General features: G+C 46.9%; 1 protein-coding gene across 3 annotated transcripts in view; it reads right to left on the bottom strand.

Annotated features, from left to right (window-relative positions):
- Window positions 1-25503, bottom strand: part of KIAA0513 (KIAA0513 ortholog) — a 300297-nt gene that overhangs the window by 86148 nt on the left and 188646 nt on the right. For all 3 annotated transcript variants that reach the window (XM_086945834.1, XM_086945833.1, XM_086945832.1), the window contains 2 exons: window positions 20261-20360; window positions 18155-18228 (listed from right to left, as the gene is read on the bottom strand). In XM_086945834.1, the coding sequence (XP_086801960.1) occupies window positions 18155-18228; window positions 20261-20360 (174 nt within the window). The remainder of the gene's footprint in view (window positions 1-18154; window positions 18229-20260; window positions 20361-25503) is intronic.

Below are 25503 nucleotides of genomic sequence, written 5' to 3'. Positions count from 1 at the left end.
TTTACCCCTACACTATCCAAAACTTACCCTACTGTTGCACCCCCTGGAGTTAGAATAGTAATTTTTACCCCTACACTACCCAACACTTACCCTACTGTTGCACCCATTGGAGTTAGAATAGTAATGTTTACCCCTACAGTATCCAACACTTACCCTACTGTTGCACCCCCTGGAGTTAGAATACAATTTTTTACCCCTATACTATCCAATACTTGCCTTAATGGTATGCGATTGTAAAGGTATAATGCAATGTAATGGAATGCGTTGTAAAGGTATAATGCGATGTAATGGAATGCGTTGTAAAGGTAGTTTCTAAAAATGCGATGCAGTGTCATGCGATGTAATGAAGTGCGTTGTAAAGGATGTTGCGAAGTGAAAACTGCGTTGTAAAGGCATGCGTTGTAAATGTATGCACTGTAACTTAATATATTCGTTACAGATAGTGTAACTGAAAGAAGCATATATTGTGAGAAGTCCTAAGATGTAATTGTATAGTCATGCTTTAACCTGATTGGCTAGTCTTGTGAGGACTGTGTGTGGGTGTTTAAAGTGTTAGAACAGCATGTTTTAAGTTAGTGTTGACAAGAGTTCAGAGAGCGTTCCATACAACATAGAGCAGCATAGAAGATTGACAGTACTCTCTAAGACAGACACAGACTTTCCTTTGTCCTTCCCTTTTGAGGCGGCCCCATGTTGGTTCGTCTTCTGATTCATAAGACTTTGACCAAATTGGAGCTCCATATTATTTGATGCGTTCATATTTTGATTATTAACCAGTACTAAGCTGATGTTTGCCTTCAAACTAATTAAATGTATTAACTTGTTGTCCAGGCTAAGTTGTGAAATGTGATCCATCCAATAGCCATACATGGTCCTCGAATTTGCACAAAGAAAATGTACAAACAAGGTTAAGGACTTAGGTTGTCATTTAGAGTGTGACAGAACTGGTCATCGCAAAACCAAAGGGGATGATGGACGGAGTGTTGAACATTGCAAGCACTCACCCCCAGTCAACTGATCTGGGTTTAATCCATCATCATTCTTTAGCTCACTGGTCATCGTACAGAGGATGTTCAGTTCAACCTCCCTCTCATGTCCCGTGCCTCACTCACCATGGTGGAACCGCTTTTTTACTAGCGGTGGTGCCTCATGGGGCTTGGCTGTCAGCCCAACCAGCACTGCCGGGTATGGATGTTTGTTATGCTGAAAACTGAAATGCGGAATGGCCTTAATGACACAGTAAACCACCCGCCAAATGTTTTTGCAAACAGTGCCCCGCCAGATCAGCAGATTTCTCATAACATGGCAGGACGGCAGGTATGGTGTAGTCAGGGCCTGCTCCACCTCAGCATTTTGACAGGCACACCGCCTAAATCACACCAACCTCTATTGTTTTTGGCAAGCCTTCCCTCAGCAAGCAATGCATATTATTCCAAGCTTCTGCAACATGCCTTCTTTCCCCTGGATTCCAAACATGTCTCTCACCGACATGTTTCGGCAAGGTCCGTTTAGCGTAAGGCGTATGTAGGCTGTCAAATCATACACAGCTGATGATATCAGAGCTGAGAAGTGGAACCATGTCATCGATCTAATCTTTAGCCAGGGTTGGCATCTTTGCCAACACTCCGGTCTTCACTGTGTGGCTGAAAGTGTCATACATGGCATACGACTGCCTAGCCGCTATGCATTATGGATATTGTATCAATCTGCATAAGAGTTATGCGATGCACTCAGGCATGGTGTGAGGATTTTCACCAATCAGGCAAAAAAAAAGTGTTTCTACTTACTACTCTCCTCCCCATACACTAAAAGGAATTTTTTTCTGGCCCCTTTGTGCCAAGTTGGTGCCACTACTAGGTGCATGGGTTAATTAGTGCACGGAAGGTTTTGGATTTCATGGACAGACCATCACTAACTGGCAAACTTTTTAACCAGCTTATAATCATCTGACTGACAATTAGTGTCTGTAGGTCAGTGGTGTCAAAATGACACGGTCTACTGGAAGTTAAGTTTGCCTACACATATTCAGTGGCCAGTGGTAATATGAAGGTTATTCAGTCTCGGGGGCCACCAAAGTGCCTGGTAAAGATTTGCTCAGTGCAAATATAGTGCTTATTTTATTTCTGAACTGGTCATTTATTTGAAGCTTGGAAACCCTTTTGGGTTTAATTGCTTTCTTGATTATTTCCATACAAGAGCAGTGGAGGGAAGTAGTGTTTTTTTTAACACCAGGTTTAACGCATGAAGGTAATGGCGTCATATCTATGTTATGAAATTGTTTTTTAAGACAGAGAGGCTTTGAAGATGTATAATCCTCGCTGCTGGCTTTGATATTACATGGCAATTCTCCAAAGTATATGTCAGAAGAACCTACATTTAATTAAAGCATTATCTGCCCTATAGTAGGTAACATTGTTTTTATCAAGGGTGTGTGGAAACATGTTGATAAATATAATGATAAGTAGGCAAAATAACATTGTTTTGCAAAGTTGTGCATCAGCAAGCATGTTTATTCAATTTTTGGGTGCAGGTATTCAGTAATTTGGTAGCGAGGTGGATGATGTTTGTTGATATTTCAAAAACATGTGATGCCCAGGGGGAACCAGAATAGCTAACCTCAGGTGGAATTGTACTGAAGAAAGTCCAATTGTTTAAATGCAGACACTCTCACCCACCCAGAGATGGCATGATTGATCATAGGGTCCTTCCTCGCATCAGTGGAAGTGACCACCAATGTGTGTTTATATTCAGAGGAGCTCCAGGAGGATGGAAAACTGGAGGTCCACTCCTGAGGGTCACTGGGACTTAAGGATTTGGTGTGGGGTTGATTTATGAATGGAGTAAAGAGGGGAACAGGTAAGATTGCTTTCTAGTGGACTGAGACGTTTAATTATAGTTCCCAATGGGTGCAGATAAAGAGGAAAGATTCAACCTTTAAAAGGTAAGTCAACATGTTTCAGCCCTATCAGTAGCCCATAAGTGGGTGCAATGGGCTTTCTTTAGGACTAACCCTCTTTAATTGCATTACTCTAGTATGCTTCCCAACAATTAAATAACAGAGTGCATACTAAAGCTAGACCTCCATATGTCAGGTTTTGTTTTCCAATATTGTATGGATCCTGGTCGAACAATGACGGTGCATCCACTCTTGGTATCAGAAGCTGGGAGCCTTCCGTGCTTCTTTACCTGAGGCAGCTCATGTCCAAGGTATCAAAAACCCAGCATCAATGGGGCCAGAAAGCTTTGTGGTCATCGGATTTTTGACTATTTCAAAACAGGAGGCATCAACTGGCCCTCTGCCCATGTGACTCAATTCCCGGTGTAGTTTGCCCCGCAGGCTCGCCGCACTTAGATTGGATCCATACGGCATAGATTTCCTCAAATTTCTGTCTTCCTGTGGGCCTTTCTTTTGCAAATGGAATTTGTTTTCCTACTAAGTGAACTGGCACCTCCCAGTTGATAGGCAATATGTAATCTTCCGCGAGCTGCAGTAATTCCCCAGCTATTGCACAATATCTTTTGTCTTGATCAATTCAGTTTTTGCCTTCTCTAGTTTTCACTGGCAACCAGGACCCCTCCAGGTTTCAGTGACTAGGCCACTTCCTGCACACATACATTGGGGTTTCTCCAGGTATGTGAGGATTCATTTTAAGGTACCACCAACATTTTCCCTATGGCTTAGAGCCAACAGCCAGCCCAGTCCATTCTTCACCTCATTGGAATTGATTTTGATTATCCGCTGCACTCTTACAAATGCTCTCTCCTGATGATGACCCGTCCATTCAAGTTGGGTCGAAATGCTGCCAACACCCTAACGGCAGTGAAATCACAATTCTTGATTTTTCCTGTGTACAGTAACATTTTTATAAACACCTAAATCTTCTTTGCATACTCTACATAATCAATTGTATATGTTTCACGGCCTTAGTTTCTCTTTTTTCATACATATGCTCACTTCTGAGGCCCACATTGGTGTGGATTCACTTTATTCATCAAGCATGTGCTTTAAATCTTTAAGTACTCTAAAAAATGTTCAACCACTTCTCCCGGCAACGGAGTACCTTCTACCCCAAACTCACAGTCGGTCAGCCTGATTTTGAGATGGACAAACTGCTAAAATTGACTCCATCAGTGTAAACCTTCCTCTTATGGCCCGAAGGAGTGGGAGCTCTCGGAGGAAGCACATAACACCTCTGCCTTATTTAGGGGGGAGAGAGTCTGTCCATTACCTGGCAGTGAGGGATAGAATAAAAGGGGAAGAAACTCCTCTGGTGCAGGTGCATTAGTTGTGTTTTTTTCCCATAACAAACTTCTGCTTTGGGAGGTTGTCTTTGAAAAATAAAAAACTTTGGAAAAATTTGGAGGCCAGCCATCATGGTTGACAGAACCGTCCCTCCAACTTTTCCAATTTTGACAGGAACCATGATTTTTTTTTTAAACAAACTTTATTCTCGTTTTCATATTTCGTACAAGTGCTTCACTCATAGGATCATAGTAAATACATCATATATGCGCAACTCAAGATACAGTTACAACCCCACCATACCTCTTCTCCGTGTCCCATCGGATCATTCAGGCCAACTGTCCCTTCCCCATCAAACACAGTAGACCAGTCCCATCTGGCTGACAGCCAAGCCCTGAGAGGCCGAGCTATGGTGTTCCAAGGTTGCATGAGTACTGTCAGGATCCACACAACCTACCAGAGAACCAAGAAAAAAAAAAAAACAACAACCCCCAACTCCTACCCTCCACCCCAGCCCCATCCCAGTAGCCCCTCCTCCCTCCATCCTTCAGACATGTCGCTCTCCCTAACAACACTCTCGCTACACAATAAGTATGTCCCATGGTCCGTTGGATTCCCTATGGCATAGGCCCAAAGCGCACTTTGGTGAGTGCACTCACATTGGCCCTTTCCAAATCTACCGCCGCCCAAGAGCGTGCTCTCATGCATCACAAGGGTGATACCAACTTTCAACAGGGTCAGTCTTGATCATCCTCCGGATTCTTAAGGAGATCTACCATCACCACCCAAGCTCTTGCCTCATCCCATAGTTTGTCAATATCAGCTCTCAGAGCCAGCTGGAGCCGAAGGGTTCCCTCACAGTCCGCCCATTTTGTGAATTCACGTAGCCAGCACATCATACTGGGGCCTGTGACCGCCTTCCAATGACTGGTAATTTCACGCTATGCTATTACTAGTCCCAGGTCTAGAAATTTGCTAGTGGTTTTGTTGTGGGCAGTGTGGGGGTACCAATGCAACAGGCACACCCCTGGGGTGGTTTGCAATTCCCTATCTGTCACCTTTGTCAGTTTGGTCATGACCTCCCCCCAGTATCCCTGGAGTGATGGACAATCTCAAAACATATGCATGAACGCTGCGTCTTCCAGTCTACACCGCGGGCAGGATGCGTGGGAGCCAAAGAATTCATTAATTTTGCAAGGCGTGAGGTACACCCGGTTAAACACATAGAATTGTATACGTTGGAATCTCGCATTACGAGAGCATTTCCATGCTCGTTCCTGCAGCATTTCCCAGGGTTTTGCTTCTATAGGCATACCCACATCAGCCTCCCATTTCACGCCCAGTCCCTCCAAAGGAGTTCTGGAGCCCTGCGTCAGTCTCCGATACAGACCCGTGACCGCCTTGATTTTGCCCAGGGAGGTGATCACATATTGGCAAGGAAGGAAAACCTGCGGTTCCTCCATCCCCTTCTTCCAATGTTTGCGCATAGCAGCCGTCACTGCCGCATGCAGGAGGAAGTCCTGAGCAGGCAGCTCGTACCTATCCATGAGGTCCTGAAACAGTAAGAGGGCACCATCATCATATGGATCCCCTATAGAGGAGATCCCTAGCCCCTCCCATCCCTGTAGCCGCTGCCAATCCCCTCCGTGGGGTAGCTCCTCGCAGAACCACAACTCTGATGTGAGTCAATTCCCAGTTTCTCCACCATCCGCTGCGTGAACCACTGCAACTGAGCAGCATGGTAGTAAACCTCGAAATCAGGTACTGCAAGACCCCCTTCTTGTCTGGGACGTGTCATGGTAGGCAGTGCCACTCTGCGCCTCCCTGAACCCCATAGAAAGCTCGTAACCATTGAGTTGAGTTGGGCAAAGTACTTCGCAGGCAGCCAGAGCGGCAGCGTAACAAAATAATAAAGCAGGCAAGGTAGGGTGACCATTTTTAGCAGAGCCACTCGCCCCGCGACCGACACTGGTAGTGTCCCCCCGAATTCAAGATTGCCTTTTGTAGTTCGCAGGGCCTGCCCCACATAGCCCTCGAATAAATCAGCAGTTGTATGATAAATTCGGACTCCTAAGTAAGGCAAACAAGTACCCTCTTAACGAACATCTAGGCCCTCTGGAGGGTCGATCGTCTCCTCGCGTACCGGGAACACAGGTTTTGGCCCAATTAACTTTTAGACCCGCCACACGCCCTAACCTCTCCAGTAAGTCCCGGGCCCCCCGCAGCTCACCCGCAGCGTCGGCAAGGAACATTAACAAATCATCAGCATGAAGGGCAATATAGTGCATCTGGCCCGTCCCCTCTAGACCCCTGTAATGTCTCCCTGTCCGTGCACGAACCGCCAACGGCTCCATCACCAGGGCAAACAAGAGGGGAGATAGTGGGCAGCCCTGCCTCGTCCCTCTGCCCACATCACAGGCCTCAGAGATCACCCCTCCCGTTCGCACCCTGGCTGTCGAATGGGCGTAGAGAATCTTCGCCCAGGTCACAAATCCCTTGCCTCAGCCAAAGGCCTGCAAGACCCGAAAGAGGTATGGCCACTCTAAGCTATCGAAGGCCTTTTCAATGTCTATCGATAGTACACATGCCTCATCGCCACCTGCACGCGCCTCCTGTAGCAATTGGCACAAGCGCCGAAAATTCATGGCCGTGTTCCGGGTAAGGATGAACCCAGCTTGGTCTCTGTGCACGAAGGTTGCCATGTGCCCCATCAGACGATTGGCCAATATACCACTCAGGATCTTGAATAACCAAATCCCACGCACACACCCAATTGAATTAAAACACAAAATTGTGTGATTTAACAAATCGCATATAACAGTCTTTAAGGAATGATATCCACTTCTTCTTGTTAGAGCATTAATTTCATTTTATTGCTCAAGTTGTACCACGCCAGGATCTTGTAGTCTGTATTTAACATCGCCAGAGGGCGATACGCTGTGCAGTCCCATTCTGGCTTGCCCGGTTTAAGGAGGGGTACAATCACTACCTCCCTCGTCGAACCAGGCAAGTAGCCAGTCTGTTTTGACCGGTTATAAAGGGTCATCAGGTGCGGAGCCAACAGGTCGATATAAGTGACATAGAACTCTGACGGTAGCCCATCAGTGCCCGGCGTTTTGTTCCTGGCCATACGCTTGATAGCTCTCCGAAATCTACTGGACGGCCCAGGGCCTCTGCCTCTTCCGCGTCCAGCTGGGGTAATTCTATATCAAGGAAATCCCCCCCCCTCCAGCTCTCTAGGGTCCAACCTGCTACTATATAGAGCGGAGTAGTAGTCCAAAAAGTGCGTGTTAATGGCCTGCTGCCCATAGTGGACTGTCCCCCCCTCTTCCCTAAGCTCAAGAATCGGTGTACCCCTGCGCGCCGGGTTTACCAACCAAGCCAGGAGAGCCCCAGATTTGTCCCGCTCCGCATGGGCTCGCACAGTGTATGCCCTGTAATCAAAGCACCGCAACCTCTCGACTTGCGTCGCCAGCGCTTCCCTCGCCTGCAACAATCCTTCTTGCATATCCTGCCGCCCTGGTCTCTCGCTTTCCTTCTCCCTGAGTCGCCTTTCTGCCTACTGCACCTCACTCAATAGTGTTCTTCGAACTCCCACCGCTTCCCCAATGCACCGCCCACGCAGCACTACCGTGAATGCGTCCCACTCGTTATGCAGACTGGAAGAAGTGCCCACGTTGTGCTGGAAATAGTCCTCTATGGCAGCACCTATGGTGGCTCTAAAAACCTGGTCTTCCAAGATCCGTTCGGAGCCACCAATTAGGGATCCTCGTCCTGAGTCGAACCCAGCTCGGGTTCACCAAGAGAGAGTTGTGATCCGAGGCTGTCCTAGCCAAGTATTCACTCATCGTGACCATCATGTGGACATCAGGGGAACACAACACCACGTCCAGCTGGACGTGCAGCTTATGAACCGCTGAGAAGTAAGAGTAGTCTCGGTCCCTAGTGGGGTGGGCCCTCCAAGTATCCATGAGTCCCCAACGCTGCTGCCAGTCGCGCCTGATGTCCGCTAGCGTATGGGCAGGGGCGTCCGGGAGTGGTGGGTGAGATCGGTCCAAATCTACATCAGTCACACAATTAAAGTCCCCCCCTAAGAGAACAGGACCCGCCAATTCCCCCATCAATTTCTGTGAGAGTTGTGCAGAAAAAGAAGGTTGGTCGATAATGGGGGCATATATGCTTCCTAGCATAATGTCCCGCTCATCCAGACGCCCCGTGACAACTGTAAACCTGCCCTCCGGGTCAATCACCTGTCGCACACATTGAAATGGAACTCCCGCCCGTACCCAGATCAATGTCCCCCTGGCTTAGGCCGAGTAAGTAGAGTGGAATACCTGCCGCCTCCAGCGACGCTGTAACACCATTCCCTCTGCCCTTGTCAGGTGGGTTTCTTGGAGCAATGCGATGTGGACTCCACGCCGGACCAGGTAGGTGTGTATTTTGTGTCGCCGACACCTGGTGTGCATCCCCCTGATGTTCCAAGACATGATTTTAACCCCTTGGGTGCTCATGGCGAGGTCAGCTCGTCATGAGCTACGGCGCTCCGGTGCTCATGACGAGCTGAGCTCGTCATGACCTCGTCCGTTCCGTGGAACGCTCGCATGCTGGGCCGATTCACCTGCTGTGCTGAACGTTCCATTGGAACGGGTGTGGCCATGACGAGCTCAGCTCGTCATCAGCACCGGAGCGCCGTAGCTCATGACGAGCTGACCTCGTCATGAGCACCGGAGCGCTGTACGCGCCCCCACGCCCCCCCAGTACAGCGGGGGAAACAGCCCCGCACGGAAGGGGTTAAGACCTACGGAGGTACCCATTGATCCAACAAGTGTATGCGCCCTTCTAAAAAAACCCTACGACATGTCTGACCCTCCCCCATCCCATCCAACCATCAAACTGCACCCAACTCCCACACCCCAGGACAGGCACACAAAAACAGGCTCCCATCCAAACCAAACTGGTCATATAAAAAGACATAACTAGGAGGTAACGTGTGGCACCATGCACAGTGCCCCCAGAATCCCCCCTGACTCCCCCTGTCGTCTTGGAAGTCAGTATTGCCCGTTTGGCCCCCCGGCAGTCCCGAAGAGTCCTTGCCTGTCGTGGTATCCCTCATCAGATCGGCCCCCAGGTCCGGCAAGCGTAACTGACCCTGGAGCATGGACCCGGCAGTCCCGCTGTAGCCCTTCTCATCCAAAAATCCCATCCACTGTCTGCGAGGTGGCGTCTGGCATCTCCGAGTCCAATAGTCCTTGGGCACTACCAGATCTTGGGCTTTCCGTTCCACTCCTCTCGATGTCGGTGACATTGCTCGCCAGGCTAACCACCCCCTGGCTGATGGCCACCACCTCCCGCACCACTCTATCCCGTTCTTGATGCTGATCCACCGGATAATTGTGCCTCCCTCTCAGCGGAGACCCCATCGGTCGTCCTTGAGGCGAAGACACCTGGGAAGTGGGTGCAGCCGCGCCACCACGAGCCTCTAGCCAGTCCCATGCGGCTTGCGGTGTAAGAAAGAAGTGGGTCTTTTCATCTGCGGTCACCCGCAGCCGGGCTAGAAACAGCATAGCATAGGGGAGCTGGAGCTGCCGTAGTTTATTCTTAACAACCAGGAAGGATGAGCGTTGACGTTGGACCTCCCTGGTATAATCCAGAAATATCAGCACCCAACTGTTCCCGATTTTCAAATTCTGCTGTTCACTAGCCACCCTCAGGATAAAGTCCCGGTCACGATAATGTAACAGTTTTGCCACCATTGGTCGTGGGGGCGCTCCAGGTTTGGGCGGGTGAGCCGGAACCCTATGTGCCCGCTCCAGTGCATAGAACGGAGATAGGCCCTCCGGTGCTACCTCTGTTCTCAGCCAGGTCTCCAAGAATTGGACCGCATCCGCCCCCTCCTCACGCTCCGGAATCCCCACTATGCGGAGGTTGTTGCGTCGTGAGCACCCCTCGCTGTCCTCCGCTCGTACCTCCAGCACTTTTACCCTGCGTGTTACTTAGTTCAACGAGTGGCACAGGGCCGTCACTGTGTCCGGGATGTCCTTCAGAGTGGTTTCTTGCGTCGCCACCTTCTCTTTAAGCTTCCGATGGTCATCCTTCAGGAGGGTGAGATCCGATCCAATAGCGTCCATTCTCTTCTCGAGTGCCTCCCGTGAGGCCACAATGGCCTGCATTATTTCTCCCAATGTGGGGTCGCCGTTCCGTTCCGGCCTCTGCTGCCTAATATCGTCACCCTCATCCTCAGTGTGCTGCTCCACTTCGTCTAGGAGCAACACCTCGAATCCCTTTTTCTTGGATATTCTACCCATCGTGAGTCCCACACACCACCGGCACCAGCCGTGCCGAGGAGGTCCCAAGCTCTAGTCCTGCTCCAGGAAAGGCCGCTATCCCCGGATGCCTGTTCCGTGGTTACACCGTCACTGATTCTGCTGCGAGCCCGTGCAGCGAAGTGGTAGGCTTCCCACACCTTCACCGGCCAGCAAAGCTCGTACGTCATGCTCCGAGTCGGAGGCCCTCCACGGTAGCAGTAGTTCCCAAGATGAGGCCCTCGTGTCGATGGCAATTCCTTTCTCCACTCTACTCAGTGCCTAGTTGGGCCCAGGAGGCACCCCCTCGGGCTCCAGGAACAGCCCCCGACAGTGGCCCGCCCAGCACGCAGCAACAGCCTCCAGCCAGCGGGCACCTGCACCACAGTCCAGATAAGGGCACTGCCACTAGGCCCACTTTATCATGCTCTTGGGGTTTCTGTGCGCTTTGCGCCTCCGCTGCATCCCGGGTTCTATGCACCCCCCCGGGAGCCCCAGCACCGCTCACCAGGCCAGTCGTCCCCTGCACACCAGGCTGCCTCTGATGCAGGCTCTTAGTCCAGGTAATACCCCCAAACACCGCAGGTGCAGCGATGAAAATCAAGTGCTCAGGGCCTCACCGCAATGCAAACCTCATCCCTGTCGCCGCCATCTTAAAATCAGGCATCAGTTGCCGCCCAGCCAGAGGACATCTTCCTGCTCACACGACCCACAGCGTCCTCGCACTGCAAACGCCCAGGCAGGTTACCTCCGGGCTCGAGCAGCAGTGTCCACGGGCAGAGGCGCTCCCAGAATCCGGGCTAGTCACAAACGTCACGCCCCCAGTTAGGCGACTGTCCCGCCGAGGGAAGCCGCCATTTTAAGGTGCAAGTCAGCGGGGAGAAAAGCCCACGTAACTTTCTGCTTCCGCCTGCGATTCTGCCACTGACGGCTCCAAAACGGGCACGGGAGGTTCCGACACGAATGTCTGTGTCGGGGGCCCAGACCAGTGTTCAGGATGCGTTGCTGCAGAGGCCGGCCGCGGAGGAGCCCCGAGGTCCGCTGCCGATCACATCATCGCCGAAGCCACGCCCCCTTGACAGGAACCATGATAATGGCAGTTCCATGCAATGCATAGAGAGGTCTCAAAGGTCCACAGAGAACGTTCTCTTTGGTGGGCAGAGTAAAGGCAGGGTGGTGGATATAAAGTATCCTGTCTGCCTGTCCTCCACCCGCCAAACCATAAATCAGGGGTAAAGCCTTCAATTGTCACATACTTCAACCAGTGTTTAATTTCAGCCGGTCGGTACATCTGGGACCAACACATTTTTTCTAATCGGACCTTGATCCAGAGCAAGAGAGTGAAAAAAATACACAAGGGGGAAAGAAGGAGGAAGAGAAAAGATGGAAAAACGTGTTAAAGGAACTTGCAAGAGTGCACTAAAGGAGCAGGGAGTGTCTGATGGTGGATTTAAGAGGCATCGGGTAGAATCAAGACTGCACAGTCTTGGTATTTGGCTTGCCAACATACAATAGTGCCGACTCCTGGCTTCTGAGCAAAATTTGGACCACAACACTTATTTATTTATAGAACGTATAAAAGCGCTCTGTCACCAACTGGCATCCTGGCACTAGCCGCTAAAAATGGTTTAAAAATGTATGAGATCGGGGGTGGGGGTAGAAACCACAAGCAGACAGAGAGAAAGAGAAAAATACTCAAAATTAATGAGTCAGATGACTGATAACAGTGCCTAGAATATATTATTTTACAAATTACGCACTGAAAATGGAAAATACACCAAAACTGGCTCTCCACAAACTGTAAATAAACACAGACCTCTAATATATTTTTTAAAACTGTAAATAAACACAGGCCTCTAATATAGGTCTGTATCATGTAAAAGGCTTCATTGACAAATGTACGCATCATTCTCGCAATAAATGAAACACACTCTTAGAGTGCGATACTTGCATATAACAGAATAAATGTCAGCCCTATTAAGATGTCCCTTCTGGGCACAGCATCCTCTTCGCATAACTGTTTACCACCCCCTCGTGGTACTTTGAAACAAAAGTCATATAGAAACTTAGCAAAGTGAGTGGCAGATAACAAACTGGTGATGTATTATCCATCGAAGCAGCCCAGCTCAAGGGTGCAATAAAAAGAAGATGCCGGAACTGAATGCCAACAATGTAGTTCCCTAACTTAGCATCTTGTTCCTTGTGGAGGAAGATGTGATCAAGACCAAATCTAGTAAATAGAAATGTGGCGTTAAAATATCCCATGGAACATAAGCGAAATATCCCATCATGTTGACAAGACTGGAATCAAACTGATTCAGTTTGAAACAAAAGGAGAAATGTCAAGGAGAATCTTCACTGGTCCTCTTGCTCTGCGATGCTCAGTGTAGTCATTAGAATTCTTCACCATTCGCTGCCACAACCAACTCACTAATTCTCACATCCATATTCAAGGCTTCCACCATAGCCCCTCCTTACCGGAGAGCAACACATTAATTAAAATTCACCCCCAACCTTATTAAATCCCAGACTCTTGCCTTTACTAGGTTGCATGCACTAAAAAAGACAGTTTCTTGCTGTCTCTGGAACATCTGTTTCTTTTATAACAAAACACCATTCATCATCATCTTCCTTGACTCCTGCAAATCTAACTAGCATTTTCAGCAATCTGTAAATGATGGAGCGAAGCCTGTGATACGCGCACCTCAGACATTCGCCACAGTCACTATGGTACCATTTGCTTAACACTGACACTGATGATAAATATGGTGGAGCTGGGCTTCAGGACTAAGGACACTGCTGTGGGGCTGCAATGGGTACGGTGGCAGAGAAACGCATTGGAGGGACCACAGTGGGCGTGATAGTCCTGGAAAACATAAGCGTCCCCCCAATCGAGTTAACAGCGCTTGCGCCCCTGGCGGACTCCCCCAGAGAGACCAAACCTGTGCGGGGGAGAAGGCTGGTGGAGTGGTCCCAGTACAGACTACAGAGTAACGTACTAACAAGGGTCCCCACCAGCTATCTGGAGTAAACTTGAGCAAGGACAAGCCTACTAAATTACAACAAAGCAATACGATCATTCGATATACAGACCCCCACTGCATAACTTGACAATCCGGGGCCAAGGGATGCCAAAGCAGGTGGTGCCTCTGGGGAGCCTTCTAGGGCAGACATCCTAGCAGCACTAGGGAGCTGTCAAGAGGCACTGAAGGGAAGGATTGCAGTAATCACAATTGATGTGAACTGAGTACAAACGGCCCTCCACAAAGTGGCTGAGAGGCTGAACACAATGGAGAGCTCTGTGTTGGATCTACAAACTGAAATACAGGCGCTAAAGTCTCAGGTGACCTCTCTGTGCTCAAGGGTTGCTCAACCGGATGAAAGGACTGAAGATGCGTAAAACCGATCCAGCAGAAACAACTTGAGATTCGTGGGTTTCCCAGAGACACACCAGAGGGGGTGAATTCACAATGTGCTGAATCCAAAAGACTTATCTGCACTGTTTACCCTGGAGCGAGTCCATGGAGCCCTGACCCCGCTACCGCCACCAGGCCCCTCTCCTAGGGTCCTAATTGCTGGGTTCCTCAATTATAGCGATCAGGACTGCATACTGTAGGCAGCCAGGAAGGCTGGCCACTTGGCCTTTGAGAACAATGCTATCTCCATCTACTGAGTTTACACAAGGAGAGTACAAAAGCAGCACAAGTTCTAAAAGGAAGTGACAGCCAAGCTTCGAGCACTGAACCTCCGATGAATGGGCTTGGTCTGACACGGGGCAGACCGGCTCAAAGTGATCTTTCAGGGTCAAGCCCACTTTTTTGACACTCCAGACGAGGTTGTGCATGGCTGAAAGTGTTGCATAAAACTGGTGTAAGATAAACAAAAAAACCTGTAACATGGAATGTACAGGGCCTGCACAATTGTATGAAGAGGTACCACGGGTACTTATTTGGGGAGGTATACAGAGAAGGTGGCACTCCTCCAGGAGTCACTCCTACTGCAAGCTGAGGTTAAGAGCTTGGGAAGGCGGCGAAGAAACCTTTACACAGCCACATATTCAAATTATGTCCGTGGGGTAGTGACCTGAATTGCAGCAGGGGGTCCCTTCCTTTAGCGGGAGGTGCACTCAGACCCTCAGGGAAAGTACATAAACGTTGTAGGCGTACTGGATGGAGTAGACACCTGTATAGTAAACACCTATGAGCCTAACACTGATGACAAAGTTCTACCATGGAATTCAGAAGTTAGAGACCCGTATCTCCATATCGGTTTGGTGTGAGCATGGATGCGGGATCGGTGCCTTCACAGGGCTTCCCCTATGCAGGGCCATAAACCCCAAATGGAGACCTCCCTGTGAGAGGCGATTGAGAGACTGAACCTAATTGAGATCTGATGTTACCATCACTCAAATGACAGCGAGTTTTCCTATCGCTTTTCCAGTATATGGGGTTCACAGTAGGCTCGATATAATGGATGAGACTGAAAGTTCCACTTTGGAGACTCCACACAGAAGACTTGACTAACCTCCTAATCCGGTGTCGAGGTCCCTGGATATAAAGATGGAGTTTGATACCGTGCAGTGGCACTACCTGTGGGCAATTATTTAGCACATGATATTTGGCCCTAAATACATTAACTGGATGAGACTCTTATACTCGCGTCCTGTGTCTCAGTTTATTACAGGGAGACTATTTTTGGACCCCTGGGCACTAGGAAGGGACAAGTGTGCTCAGCGCCGGCCTTGGCTCTTGATGGTCAATTTGGGTGGCCGCCTGCATGTGGTATCCCTGTACATCGCTGACTTATTTACGGGACCCAGAATGGTCAGTCCCACTGTTGTTGGAGGAACTGAGCAAATCTGCGGCATGCTCTGGGCTGCACACGAACTGGGCAAAGTTGAAGCTGTTTACTCTGGCGGGACTGGCGCAGGAAGACTCGGAACTTCCTCTGAGCCTGGGACTATCCTGGATATTGTAGGGTTTCCGATATTTGGAGATCTGGGTGGTGCGGGACCTGAAAGCCTACAAAGCACTCAATGTGGAAAGGGTGGTGGAAGAGTTCTTTCAGTCGGTAGGGTTCTGGAAGGTCCTTATACTCTGCGTGAAGGGAGGCATTCTTTGGGGAAAATGTTTTTCCTGCTGCATTATATGTACGTGCTGCAGAATGAAATGTGCACAATTCCTCCTGTGACTTTCGTACAACTGGACAGATTATTGGGCCTCCTGGTGTGAGTGGGTGGTAGAAGTTTGTCAAACTGGACCCGCTCAAACTCCCTTGTACGAGTGCGGGTCTTGGTCTACCAGACCCTTTTCTATTATGTGGAATTACAAATTGAGCATGCAGTAAAGTGTTTGGACGAAGAGATGAACTGGGAAAATACCCTCCTTGTGGGAACCTATGACCCCTGCACACTTAAAGTGATTCCTATGATGGGGAATATGTTCCCAGACGCTCCCACCCCTACTCGCTGCACCTGATAGGTAGAGTGTGGCACATAGAATTGATGATGGTCTTGCAAAGGGCGACCTATGCCGAGGACTTGCCCATGTGGGTACCCCAACCATTTTCTGCCCGCTACGAAAGACCTTTGCTACCTTTGAGCTGTGGCGGAGGAGGGAGTGCGAGATGGTAAGAGACTTATTTGTCAATAAATGCCAAGCCCAGGAGCACTTTGGAATTGGCTAACATTTTTCTTCCAGTATGCCTGCCTGGCACATACACCCTGGGGCACCTGGATCATGTGTTCAAACAAACTAAGGGAGCATGAGGTATTGCTGAGACCGGGATACCTGGTCGGCTGCCAGCACCTCATCACACACCTGTGCGGCCCTGCTGGTGGGCGGGGGGGCCTATACGGGATAGAGAGAGATGGAGGGTGGACTTTGGGGAGAACCGGATGAACTCAGAGTGGCAAAATGTCTGTGTACAGATACGATTTGTGTCACCCAACGCCTGCTTTAAACTTATATAATTTAAATAGATCCATCAAACCTATATGACCCCTCTCAGACTCTAAAATATACCCAGGCTTGTCTTCCAGATGTAGAAGATGTGGTCAGCCATCAACTGGATTTTGCAAATGACCTGGGATTGAGGGCGGCTTTTGGATCAGTGTGGTTAGTACTTTGACACATATAACGGGAGTTTTGCTGCCACGAATGGTGAAAGTGTGTCTAATGAGAGTGATACCAAAGGGGAGCAGGGTAACAAAGATGCCAGCCCGCATAGTTGCACCAAGGGTGGTGTTGGCAACATGTCGAATAGCTATCAGCTGGTGGGAGCCCCGGCCGCCAGAGCGCTCAGTCTGTAGGCAGGACTTACTGGCGTGGTTGGTGGCGGATGAGCAGCACATTAAGTGCACACGCAGAGATGAGCGTGCGGGAGAGGACATAACAACGTAGGGGTAAATGGTTCTGAGAATAGTAGACCCCCCACCGATAATTCTCAGTGAAGGATGCAATGGGGAAAAGGGTCAGAGAGTTGGGTGAGTAGATAGTCGAAATATGGCCTGTCTGGGCGGGAGGGGCTACTGGTTCTTGAAAAAAAGAGTAATTGTACTGTATGCCACTTGACTGCACCAATGAAATTGTTATGTTTAGTACAGTGTAACATGTGGATAAATACATGTACAATACAAAAAAGTATAACAACTTCTTTCAAGATGAATCAAGAGTTTCTTTACCCAGGATCTACCCAGGGCAACATCCCACACTCTGAATATATCACACCTCAAGGTGACAGTGTTCTACTGGCCGGCCTACCACAATCATCTCTGAGGCCAATCAAAGCCATCCACGGGCTACTGCTCATTTTGTACACATGAAGAGGAAATTCAACCACGTCATCAGTTCTGAAAGACGTTCACTGGCCCCCAGATGAACACAGAATGAAATTTTACATTGGGTGCCCCATTAAAAGTGCCTTCAATTTCAGACGCTACCTTACCCCTCCACACTTTTAACGAGGTCTAAAAGACAACAAGGCGTGGGACAAAAAAATAGACATGTGTTGAAAAAGGCAAAAATTCAAACCATCATTGGCTTTGAAGGATTCCTTCACTTGTGATTCCAGAAGACTTTGGAACCCTTTGTGGACAGTTCTGCAAACTCAACATCCTACAATTCAAAACATATTTTAAAAGCAGCTATTCTACATTCATTCCAATTCGTTTTGGCCAAAAACACTCTTTCCAATGCTTCTTGAACCCTCTGTATTCCTCCCTCTTGCCTTGTTAAATTGCAAGTTTATGTTTCTTGGTGACAATGTATGTCTTGAATGTTTATTTTAAACGGTACTAATGCAGTTACGCTAACCACTAATTAAGACTACAGTAAGTTTTACTCAAAACAGAAATACAGTAAAATACTGCAAACTTCAGAGTGCTTTGAAAAAAAACACAGTGAACTTGCAAGAGCAGGTATACTCCTCCCATGAAGAAGCACATGAAGTTATTCTGTATTACCATGACAATCAAGTCCCATACCTCTCAATGGGGTCAAGGCTTGCATATTCCATCCAAGCAATCCCAAAGCAGAAAAAAGCAGAAGCAATCAATAGGAGACGTTCACAGCTTTTCACACTCCCTAAGTACAAACACCTTGTTACTTACTCAAAAAGAACAACAGCGAAGGACTGGACCAGCCGATAGAAGGTTTGCTCTGAGACGCATTTAGAGTTGCAACGCTGTGGGGAAAAAAAGAAGCTCACATTTAATATGTGACATTATTTCCCTCCTTTTAGGCCACAGCCTATCTAGTTATTCTCTCTCTAGACTCAGCACACATGCCCAGAAGACTGGCGGCCGGCATGGCTCGCGGATGGTGGGGCAGGGGGCGTTACGGGGGCTTTCGAGGGCAGGGGTGCGAAATATAAAAACAAAAAATAAACTTACCTTGCTGCCGGATCCCACCTTTGCTCCTGCTCTCCGCGTCGAACTCGAGGAACAGCACAGCCAGGCCCAGCTGACCAATCACAGCGCTAATCACCACGCTGCAGTGCAGCGTTGTGATTGGTCTGAGCATCATGGTTGGACACTCAGCCAGGGAAAAAGGGTCTGGGCATTTTCTCCATTCAGGCTGTAATACAGCCTGCATGGAGAACGGACAAAGAGCACATGACTTTTTTGGGCGGCCCGAGAGGGATGGCCAAACAGTCATGTGCACATAGGCGTGGGCAAACCACTCCTCTCCTGCCCTGCTCCAAGAGCAGAGCAGCCCCGCCCACCCGCAAAGCAGCAAAAAGCATAAAATGATAATAACTCAAAGTTATTATAATTTTATGTTTCTACTTCTCACACTGCTTGAAAGCAGAGGGGTGACGTGTCTTTGCCATAGAGGAGGAGCCGCCACTGCCAGAATACCACCATCAGGTTAACAGAAACAATCTGCCTCTAGACTCCTGAAAGACAGGGCACATTACTCCACACATGTTTTTAATTTCAATTCTCATTTAAAGACAATCAAAAAAACGAAAAACAAGCATTCGCAATGCTATTGGGTCTGGCTTATAAATGCAAGGTTAAGCCGGGCCTAAAAACCCAAGTGCGTTGACTGCCTTCGTTCAATCTGTGCTGCTGCCTGAGAGAACTCCTGCAAATTTAAGTTCATGCAGCTGGATAAATAAACAAAATGGTCAAAGCTGTGTGAAGGCCAAGCACTTTCTTGTGGAAGCACACAACTTCTGCCCAATCAAAACAGGTACTCCTGACTCTAAACATGTGGGCTGAACCAAATCCCTTCTCCTTTTGATACTCACATAATTGTCTGGAGACCACAGTGCTGTCAAGCCAGAGCATAACTATCCCCCAGTGCACATTCTCCCGCTATTTTTCCAACAATGTCAAACAACACCAGGGGACAATACAGTTTTGAATGCTTTTCTCCCATAAAACACTGTTAAGAGAGTTTCTAAAACGTCATTTATTTTTTAGAAACAGGTCTCCTTAGTTGCAGAAAGCCTATAAATAGTATCAAGTGGTATAAAATAATCTGATAAAGTGGATACATTTAGAATGGATGTTATTTTTATTAAAGTTCTTAATTCCTTTGGAAAAAGGAGACAAAACAATAATGAACAAAATACAATCAAAATGAGCAATAAACAGAAAATATGTACCCTGCTATACACAAACCTGTTTATAAGAAAAACGAGTTATTAAACCCTATAATTACCACACTGACATAGAACGTCATACATAATACATTGACAGAAGAGGCAGATAGACTTTGTTGTTTCAAACTTATTCATAATCATTGTGTTGACCTCAGGAGCATGGAAGTCTGTCACTACCAAGAATGGATCCTTAAATCGAAAGAGGTATTTTAATAGCATGGAGTATCCTTATTGTTAGGAGGTTATGAGGGGAGGAAGGGGTTCGCTTCTGCTAACAAAACTCTGTAAAGTCAAACAGTTCAATAACTGGTTACGTTTCAAGCAGACCTGGGTTGTCTATTTCTAGAAGATCGTGTTACCCCTCTCCCACACAATGATTAAATTACACCATTACACCGTGTTGCATAATTAGGATTGTTATCAGGAAGAATCCTATAGTGGGAGCAGGGGAACAAGACGAGTGCAAGAGGCTGTTTGTATCACCCACAGTTCTGTTTTTTAATATAAAATGTGCATTCACACCCAAGACTAATGCAAAGATGTATTTACAGCAACATGCTGTAGCAGCATTTTGTGTAACAAAGATTCTGTTTTGTGTGCTTACCTGGGCACTCACATATCTGGCAAACCACTCTCGGCCTTTCCCATTTTCCCCACTGCAAAGTTCTCCAAACTTGGCTTTTTCCTCCTGATCCATGTCCTCTCTGCAGGAAAACACACAAGACATAGAGATGGAATCAGAAAATCATTTTGGGGGGGAAAAAAAGATATCAAATCCTTTTCAAGTGCACTATAGAATCAAACAGGGATGGTTAAAAAAGAAGACTGCGTGAATTAAAACATGATGGTACCATGGCTATTTCTTGTGGAAGTATTCATGACTGTTTGCTATATGTACTACCACTGTAAATATCTCCACTTTGCATTCGTTTAGTAACAGGTTTGCTTTTTGTGTAAGGAATTTTCATTTACAGGAGCTCTGAGTTTAGCTGGTGAGAGGGGATGTGACACCTCTGGGACTACATCATGAAATATTACAATGGATAGACAACAAACAGACATGCTGGCTGCCAAGACAGATTTCACTGCTTTCTGGCAAAGGCAAGCCCTAGGCACCAGCAAATGAGTCATTGGTGTCATTTATACAAGGAGATGCAATTTCCTGATCTAATACCCTGTCTGATTCAACTAGAAAAAGAACAATATTTTTTAAAGGGGAAGAGGAGGAGAGATTGTCACAATGGGCTGAATATTTTTGTTCTACTTTTTTCCACTGTTGATAATGAAATACAACTCTTTCAATCAACATTACTGCATATTAAGGACATCCTTCCTGCAAAACATGAGCATGTCAGATAATGGCGTCCACTGCCAGGAAAGGTGAAATCTTACCAACATGGCGCGACAGCACGACATACTGCCTATATGTGGCGACCATCATGCGGGTAGGGAACTTCCCAGCATGTTCCACCAGGTCTTATTCAGGGCACCTAGAATTATTCAGCACACCGTGCCAATTTGTGTGCAAAAGGGGGAAAAAATATGCGGACGTGCAACATTTTTTATAGCTAGCTGTGAGATATAAATATGGTTAAACTAAATAGGTTAACACATCTGACCCACATACTTGTTTTTTTATTAACCATTAAAACTCGTATTCCAACTGTGATAAGGTCCTACCTCTGGTCTTTTTCAATCAATGAATCAGGATTTATAAAGAACAGCAAATCACCTGTGAAGGTCTTAAGTCAGTGGAGTTGCCAGCTGCTTCCTGATGCTCTGTTTATTCGAACAGCCATGTCTGGAGTCATTGCAGAGCGATGCAGCGTTCCTGAGGTACAGTGGGAGGTCGAACCAGACTTTAGCCACCAGGTGAGAGAAGGAGTGTCCTCCGTTGTTGGGTCGGAAGATCCAGGGGTGTCTGCAAGGAAAAGGGAGGGGAATCGCAGGTGTCTGGTCGGTTGGTGGTAGGTCATTTGTTTGTTGATGTATGCTGGTCCTTTGTTGTGCAGAGCTGTATCCATTGGTCAGCATCTTGAACTGGCATCTCTTCTGGATCGGAAGGCAGTGTAGCTTCTTGAGGTGCGGAGTGATGTGACTCCATATGGGGAGGTCAAGTGTGAGTCTTGCCGCTACGTTTTGTATTGTCAGTCTCTTCAGGAGGCGTGCAGTGATTCCTACATAAAGAGTGTTACCGTAGTTCAGTCTGCTGGTGACAAAGGCTTGAGTGACTGTCCTTCTGGCGTCGACTGGGAGCCACTTGAAAATCTTACATAGCATGGGTAGGGTGTGGAAGCAAGTATACAAGACTGCGGTTACCTGTTTCTGCATAGAAACATTGCTGTCCAAAATGATTCAGAAGTTGCGGGCGTGGTCTGTGGGGATTGGGGAAGGGCCAAGTCCAGCAGGCCATCAAACGCCGTTCAATGGAGAGGTGTTGTTCCCAAAGATGAGGACTTCTGTCTTGTTCGAGTTGTTCTTGAGATAGTTGCTCTTCACCCAGTTGGCTACATTCATTATACGTCTATGGAAGATGGTTCTGGTAGTGGAGGGTTCTTCTGACAGCGAGAGGATGACCTGAGCGTCATCAGCATAGTAGATGATGTTGAGTCTGTGCGACCTGACAGTGTTGTCCAGGGGGTCAAGTACATTCTTCTACAAATGACACAGCTGGAAAAGTACGACAGGTTGAATGGCTGGCCATTCGCTTTATTGCTAAAGATTTGATCCAGTTGATTCAGAAACACTTGTAAGTTTTTCTGAAATCATCAGATAATATGGCTAATTTATGGGTAGTGCGGCACATCCTCAAAATGAGTTATTGAATTGTACCATTCAAACTGCCCTAATGCACAAATTACTTTTCAGACGGCATGAATCAGCAAAAAAGCACATCAAAAGCACAAGTGGGGGCCCCTACAAATAGATCTAGTGTGACTTCCCACAAGGCAACATTAGGGACACTGAAGAGATTTTAAAGTCCCTCAAATGTATTTGTTCTGGGGATAATTCTAGCTGGGTTTAATGGAAAGGCACACTTAACATTCACAGCCACCTTCCCCATCCCTGGATCAGCTCCACGACACGTCTTTCTACACTATGACAACTTGATTCCCCTGCAAACATTTTAAGTAGAGTAGTAATGGAGAGAAGCAACTTGCTGCCTGTCATTGGCCATGTTTTGTAGCTCCATCAGTGCTCACCGCATTCGAATGAGGAGTCTAAAACTTTATTGTCAAGAAATCTAACGCAATCAATAATGTTTTTTTACCTTCTCCATCAGACAGGCTGACAAGCGCATTATGGACACTAAGTGCCTCCTATATAACGTTCACATTGTTAAATCACTAGACCTACCTCTTCACATCAGCATAGCCTTTACTCTCTACCACACTATCTTAACCCACCTATTTCTATATCCAACAGCATTGTATCAGACCAGTATACCATTTTCAATGTTAAATGGCCGTAACAAAAGATGGTGGTTACCGGTCTCGATATTTCTGTGTTTGCAAGATTGTGACCACTGGGCAATTTCTTTGATCCTCATTCCATCTCCTCTCTTTTTTTTTGCCTCACTCCTTTATGAAATTTGTAGTGGCATCCTCGCCTGTTGCTTGTCACATGTTTTTCCTTCTTCACATAATCGCTTCTAGCTTGCTCCTGTGCGACTCATACCAAGATTAAATTCATATTCTTAATTTTCTTAAATCACCTTTCTGATTTCTTTAAAGTTGGCCTAGCATATTATGGTCACCAGCACATCACTTGTCTTTGACTCTGTGTCCTGTGACCTCGACCTCCTACACCTACCGGACCCCTACCTAATTCCCTCCTCCCCGAATAAGAAAGCCTATCGGCTACTCGTTATGTGTTATCTGTACTCGTCACGTTTCTTTTCCTTCTATTTGATACTCTTTATGTTCGAACTCTACGCATCACGAATCACTATGCTCTACTATTGTCTTCTCTTTGCTTGATTGCATCTTTGATATATGTTGTAAAGCACTCTAATACCCTCGGGTCCAGCTAGCGCTATATAAAATTCCAAAATAAATAAATTTCTTCAATACATGCAAGCAATTGAACTTTGTTGCTACTGGGTGAAATAAGAGGAATGCATGATGCAGTAGCTTAATTGCAAATGATAATCTGGTGTATCCAGTTCAGTGTTGCATCCGCCTTAAAACGGGTTATACATCACCTTAGGGGTACATTGACTGCAGCTCTGGGATCACCGAGGAGAAGAGCATCAATGTTCTTGAAGTGAGAAGCATCTGTAGCGTGGAGGTGGTCCGTGGTGGAGTTGCTGACGTCTGGAGGTTCTGAAGAGAGCCATGCTCTTATCCAGAATTACTGGATCACCCTATCTCAGGCTCCACGACATCCGTCAAACACTGATTTTCTAAACCATACCTGGGATGACCCTAGCTGGCTTTTTGTACCGTCCATCATATTTCTACTCTCGCTTCAATTGTTTCTTATAGCGGAGGACAAACTCTCTGTACAAGACTGTACAACATCAAAACTGTGGTTGCTCACTTTTGCCTCTCCAGCTTTGTGATTTGTGAACTGGGCTTACATCCTCTATACATACTTTGTGCTCTATAATTCCTACCCCTATGTCCATGGCTTTGTTGCCCGCGCTCGCCTTGACAAGTTACACATATAATGTCTGAATTTACTCAACACAGTTTAATTCTGTTCAAATGATTGTTGCTGTTTCAAGTTCTCCCATGGTGAGCAAGGCACGCATCTTCTCCTTAACAGAACTGCCAGAGGGCCGTCCAAGCTTTCTAAAACCAAAGACAAGTCCAACATGCACTCTCGGTTCACTGGGAGATGTTCCACTGTGGCTGTACGTATCATGCAATAATGTACACAAAGTTGCCTTACGGGCATGCCTGATCTGTCTTGTCGCTCTTATTTGAGCATGTGCCTGCTTACTGTCAGATATGACAGATGTTAAGTAAGAACATTACTCAATACAAACAGCTGGAAAATATTGCAAGACTGTACAATAACCTTTCAGATTTTTATTACATCTCCCATAAACTATGTCAGTAAGTCTGCCTCTTCCTTTAATCACACTGCTGATTCAATGACCAAGCTCAGTTCTTTTTTATCTTGTGGTCCGGGGACCCCTGGAGCGATGCCTGCTCAGTGGGTCCACAACAGCTTACAAAATGAAATCATGTTAAGAGATTAGAAAAGTATACATAAAGGAAGGAAATAAGTAAGCTAGTATCTTCACATTGATTCCTGAGTAGTGCAGCAAACAGAATATAGTATGGATGATGGGTGACCTCAATTGAATTTAGAAAAGCTTCAATATTAGCCTTTAAAATTTAGATTTTTAAAATAGGTTTTTGAATTAAATACAATGTTTTTCCATTTGTGTATTTTGTTTTTAATGAATGCTTGTTTCTCTATTTTTGTGTATGGTTTTGCGGTTCAAATCATCAATGTTCTTTAGGCCCGGGTCCTCCGCTTCCAGTAACTGGGGGTCCCTGGGTTCCAATGATGATTGAGTGGGATCCCCGCACTTCTATATTGAATAGGTGAGTAATTTCTTTTTATTGTAAAATGGAATAAAAATACATATATATAACTTTTTTTAATGATTTGGTGCAGGTCCACAGAAGTCAAGAGGCTAAGAACCACTGGCCTAGCAAATGCTTTGGGTATTCTCAGGAATGGGCCCTTTATATGCGTGTGAAATACCAATCAGAAAATAACTTCCATGGCACAACAAAATTATTTTTATTGAAGCTCGTAAATATATTTTATTCTACTGTTAAGTGCAAAAAAATCACCCTGCTTGTATCTATGCACGCTCTTTTGTTT

Source organism: Lissotriton vulgaris, chromosome 12 (genome assembly GCF_964263255.1).
Source record: "Lissotriton vulgaris chromosome 12, aLisVul1.2, whole genome shotgun sequence".
NCBI lineage: Eukaryota > Metazoa > Chordata > Amphibia > Caudata > Salamandridae > Lissotriton > Lissotriton vulgaris.
Note: the sequence above shows the minus strand (reverse complement) of the source record. Positions and strands in the feature narration are given on the sequence as shown.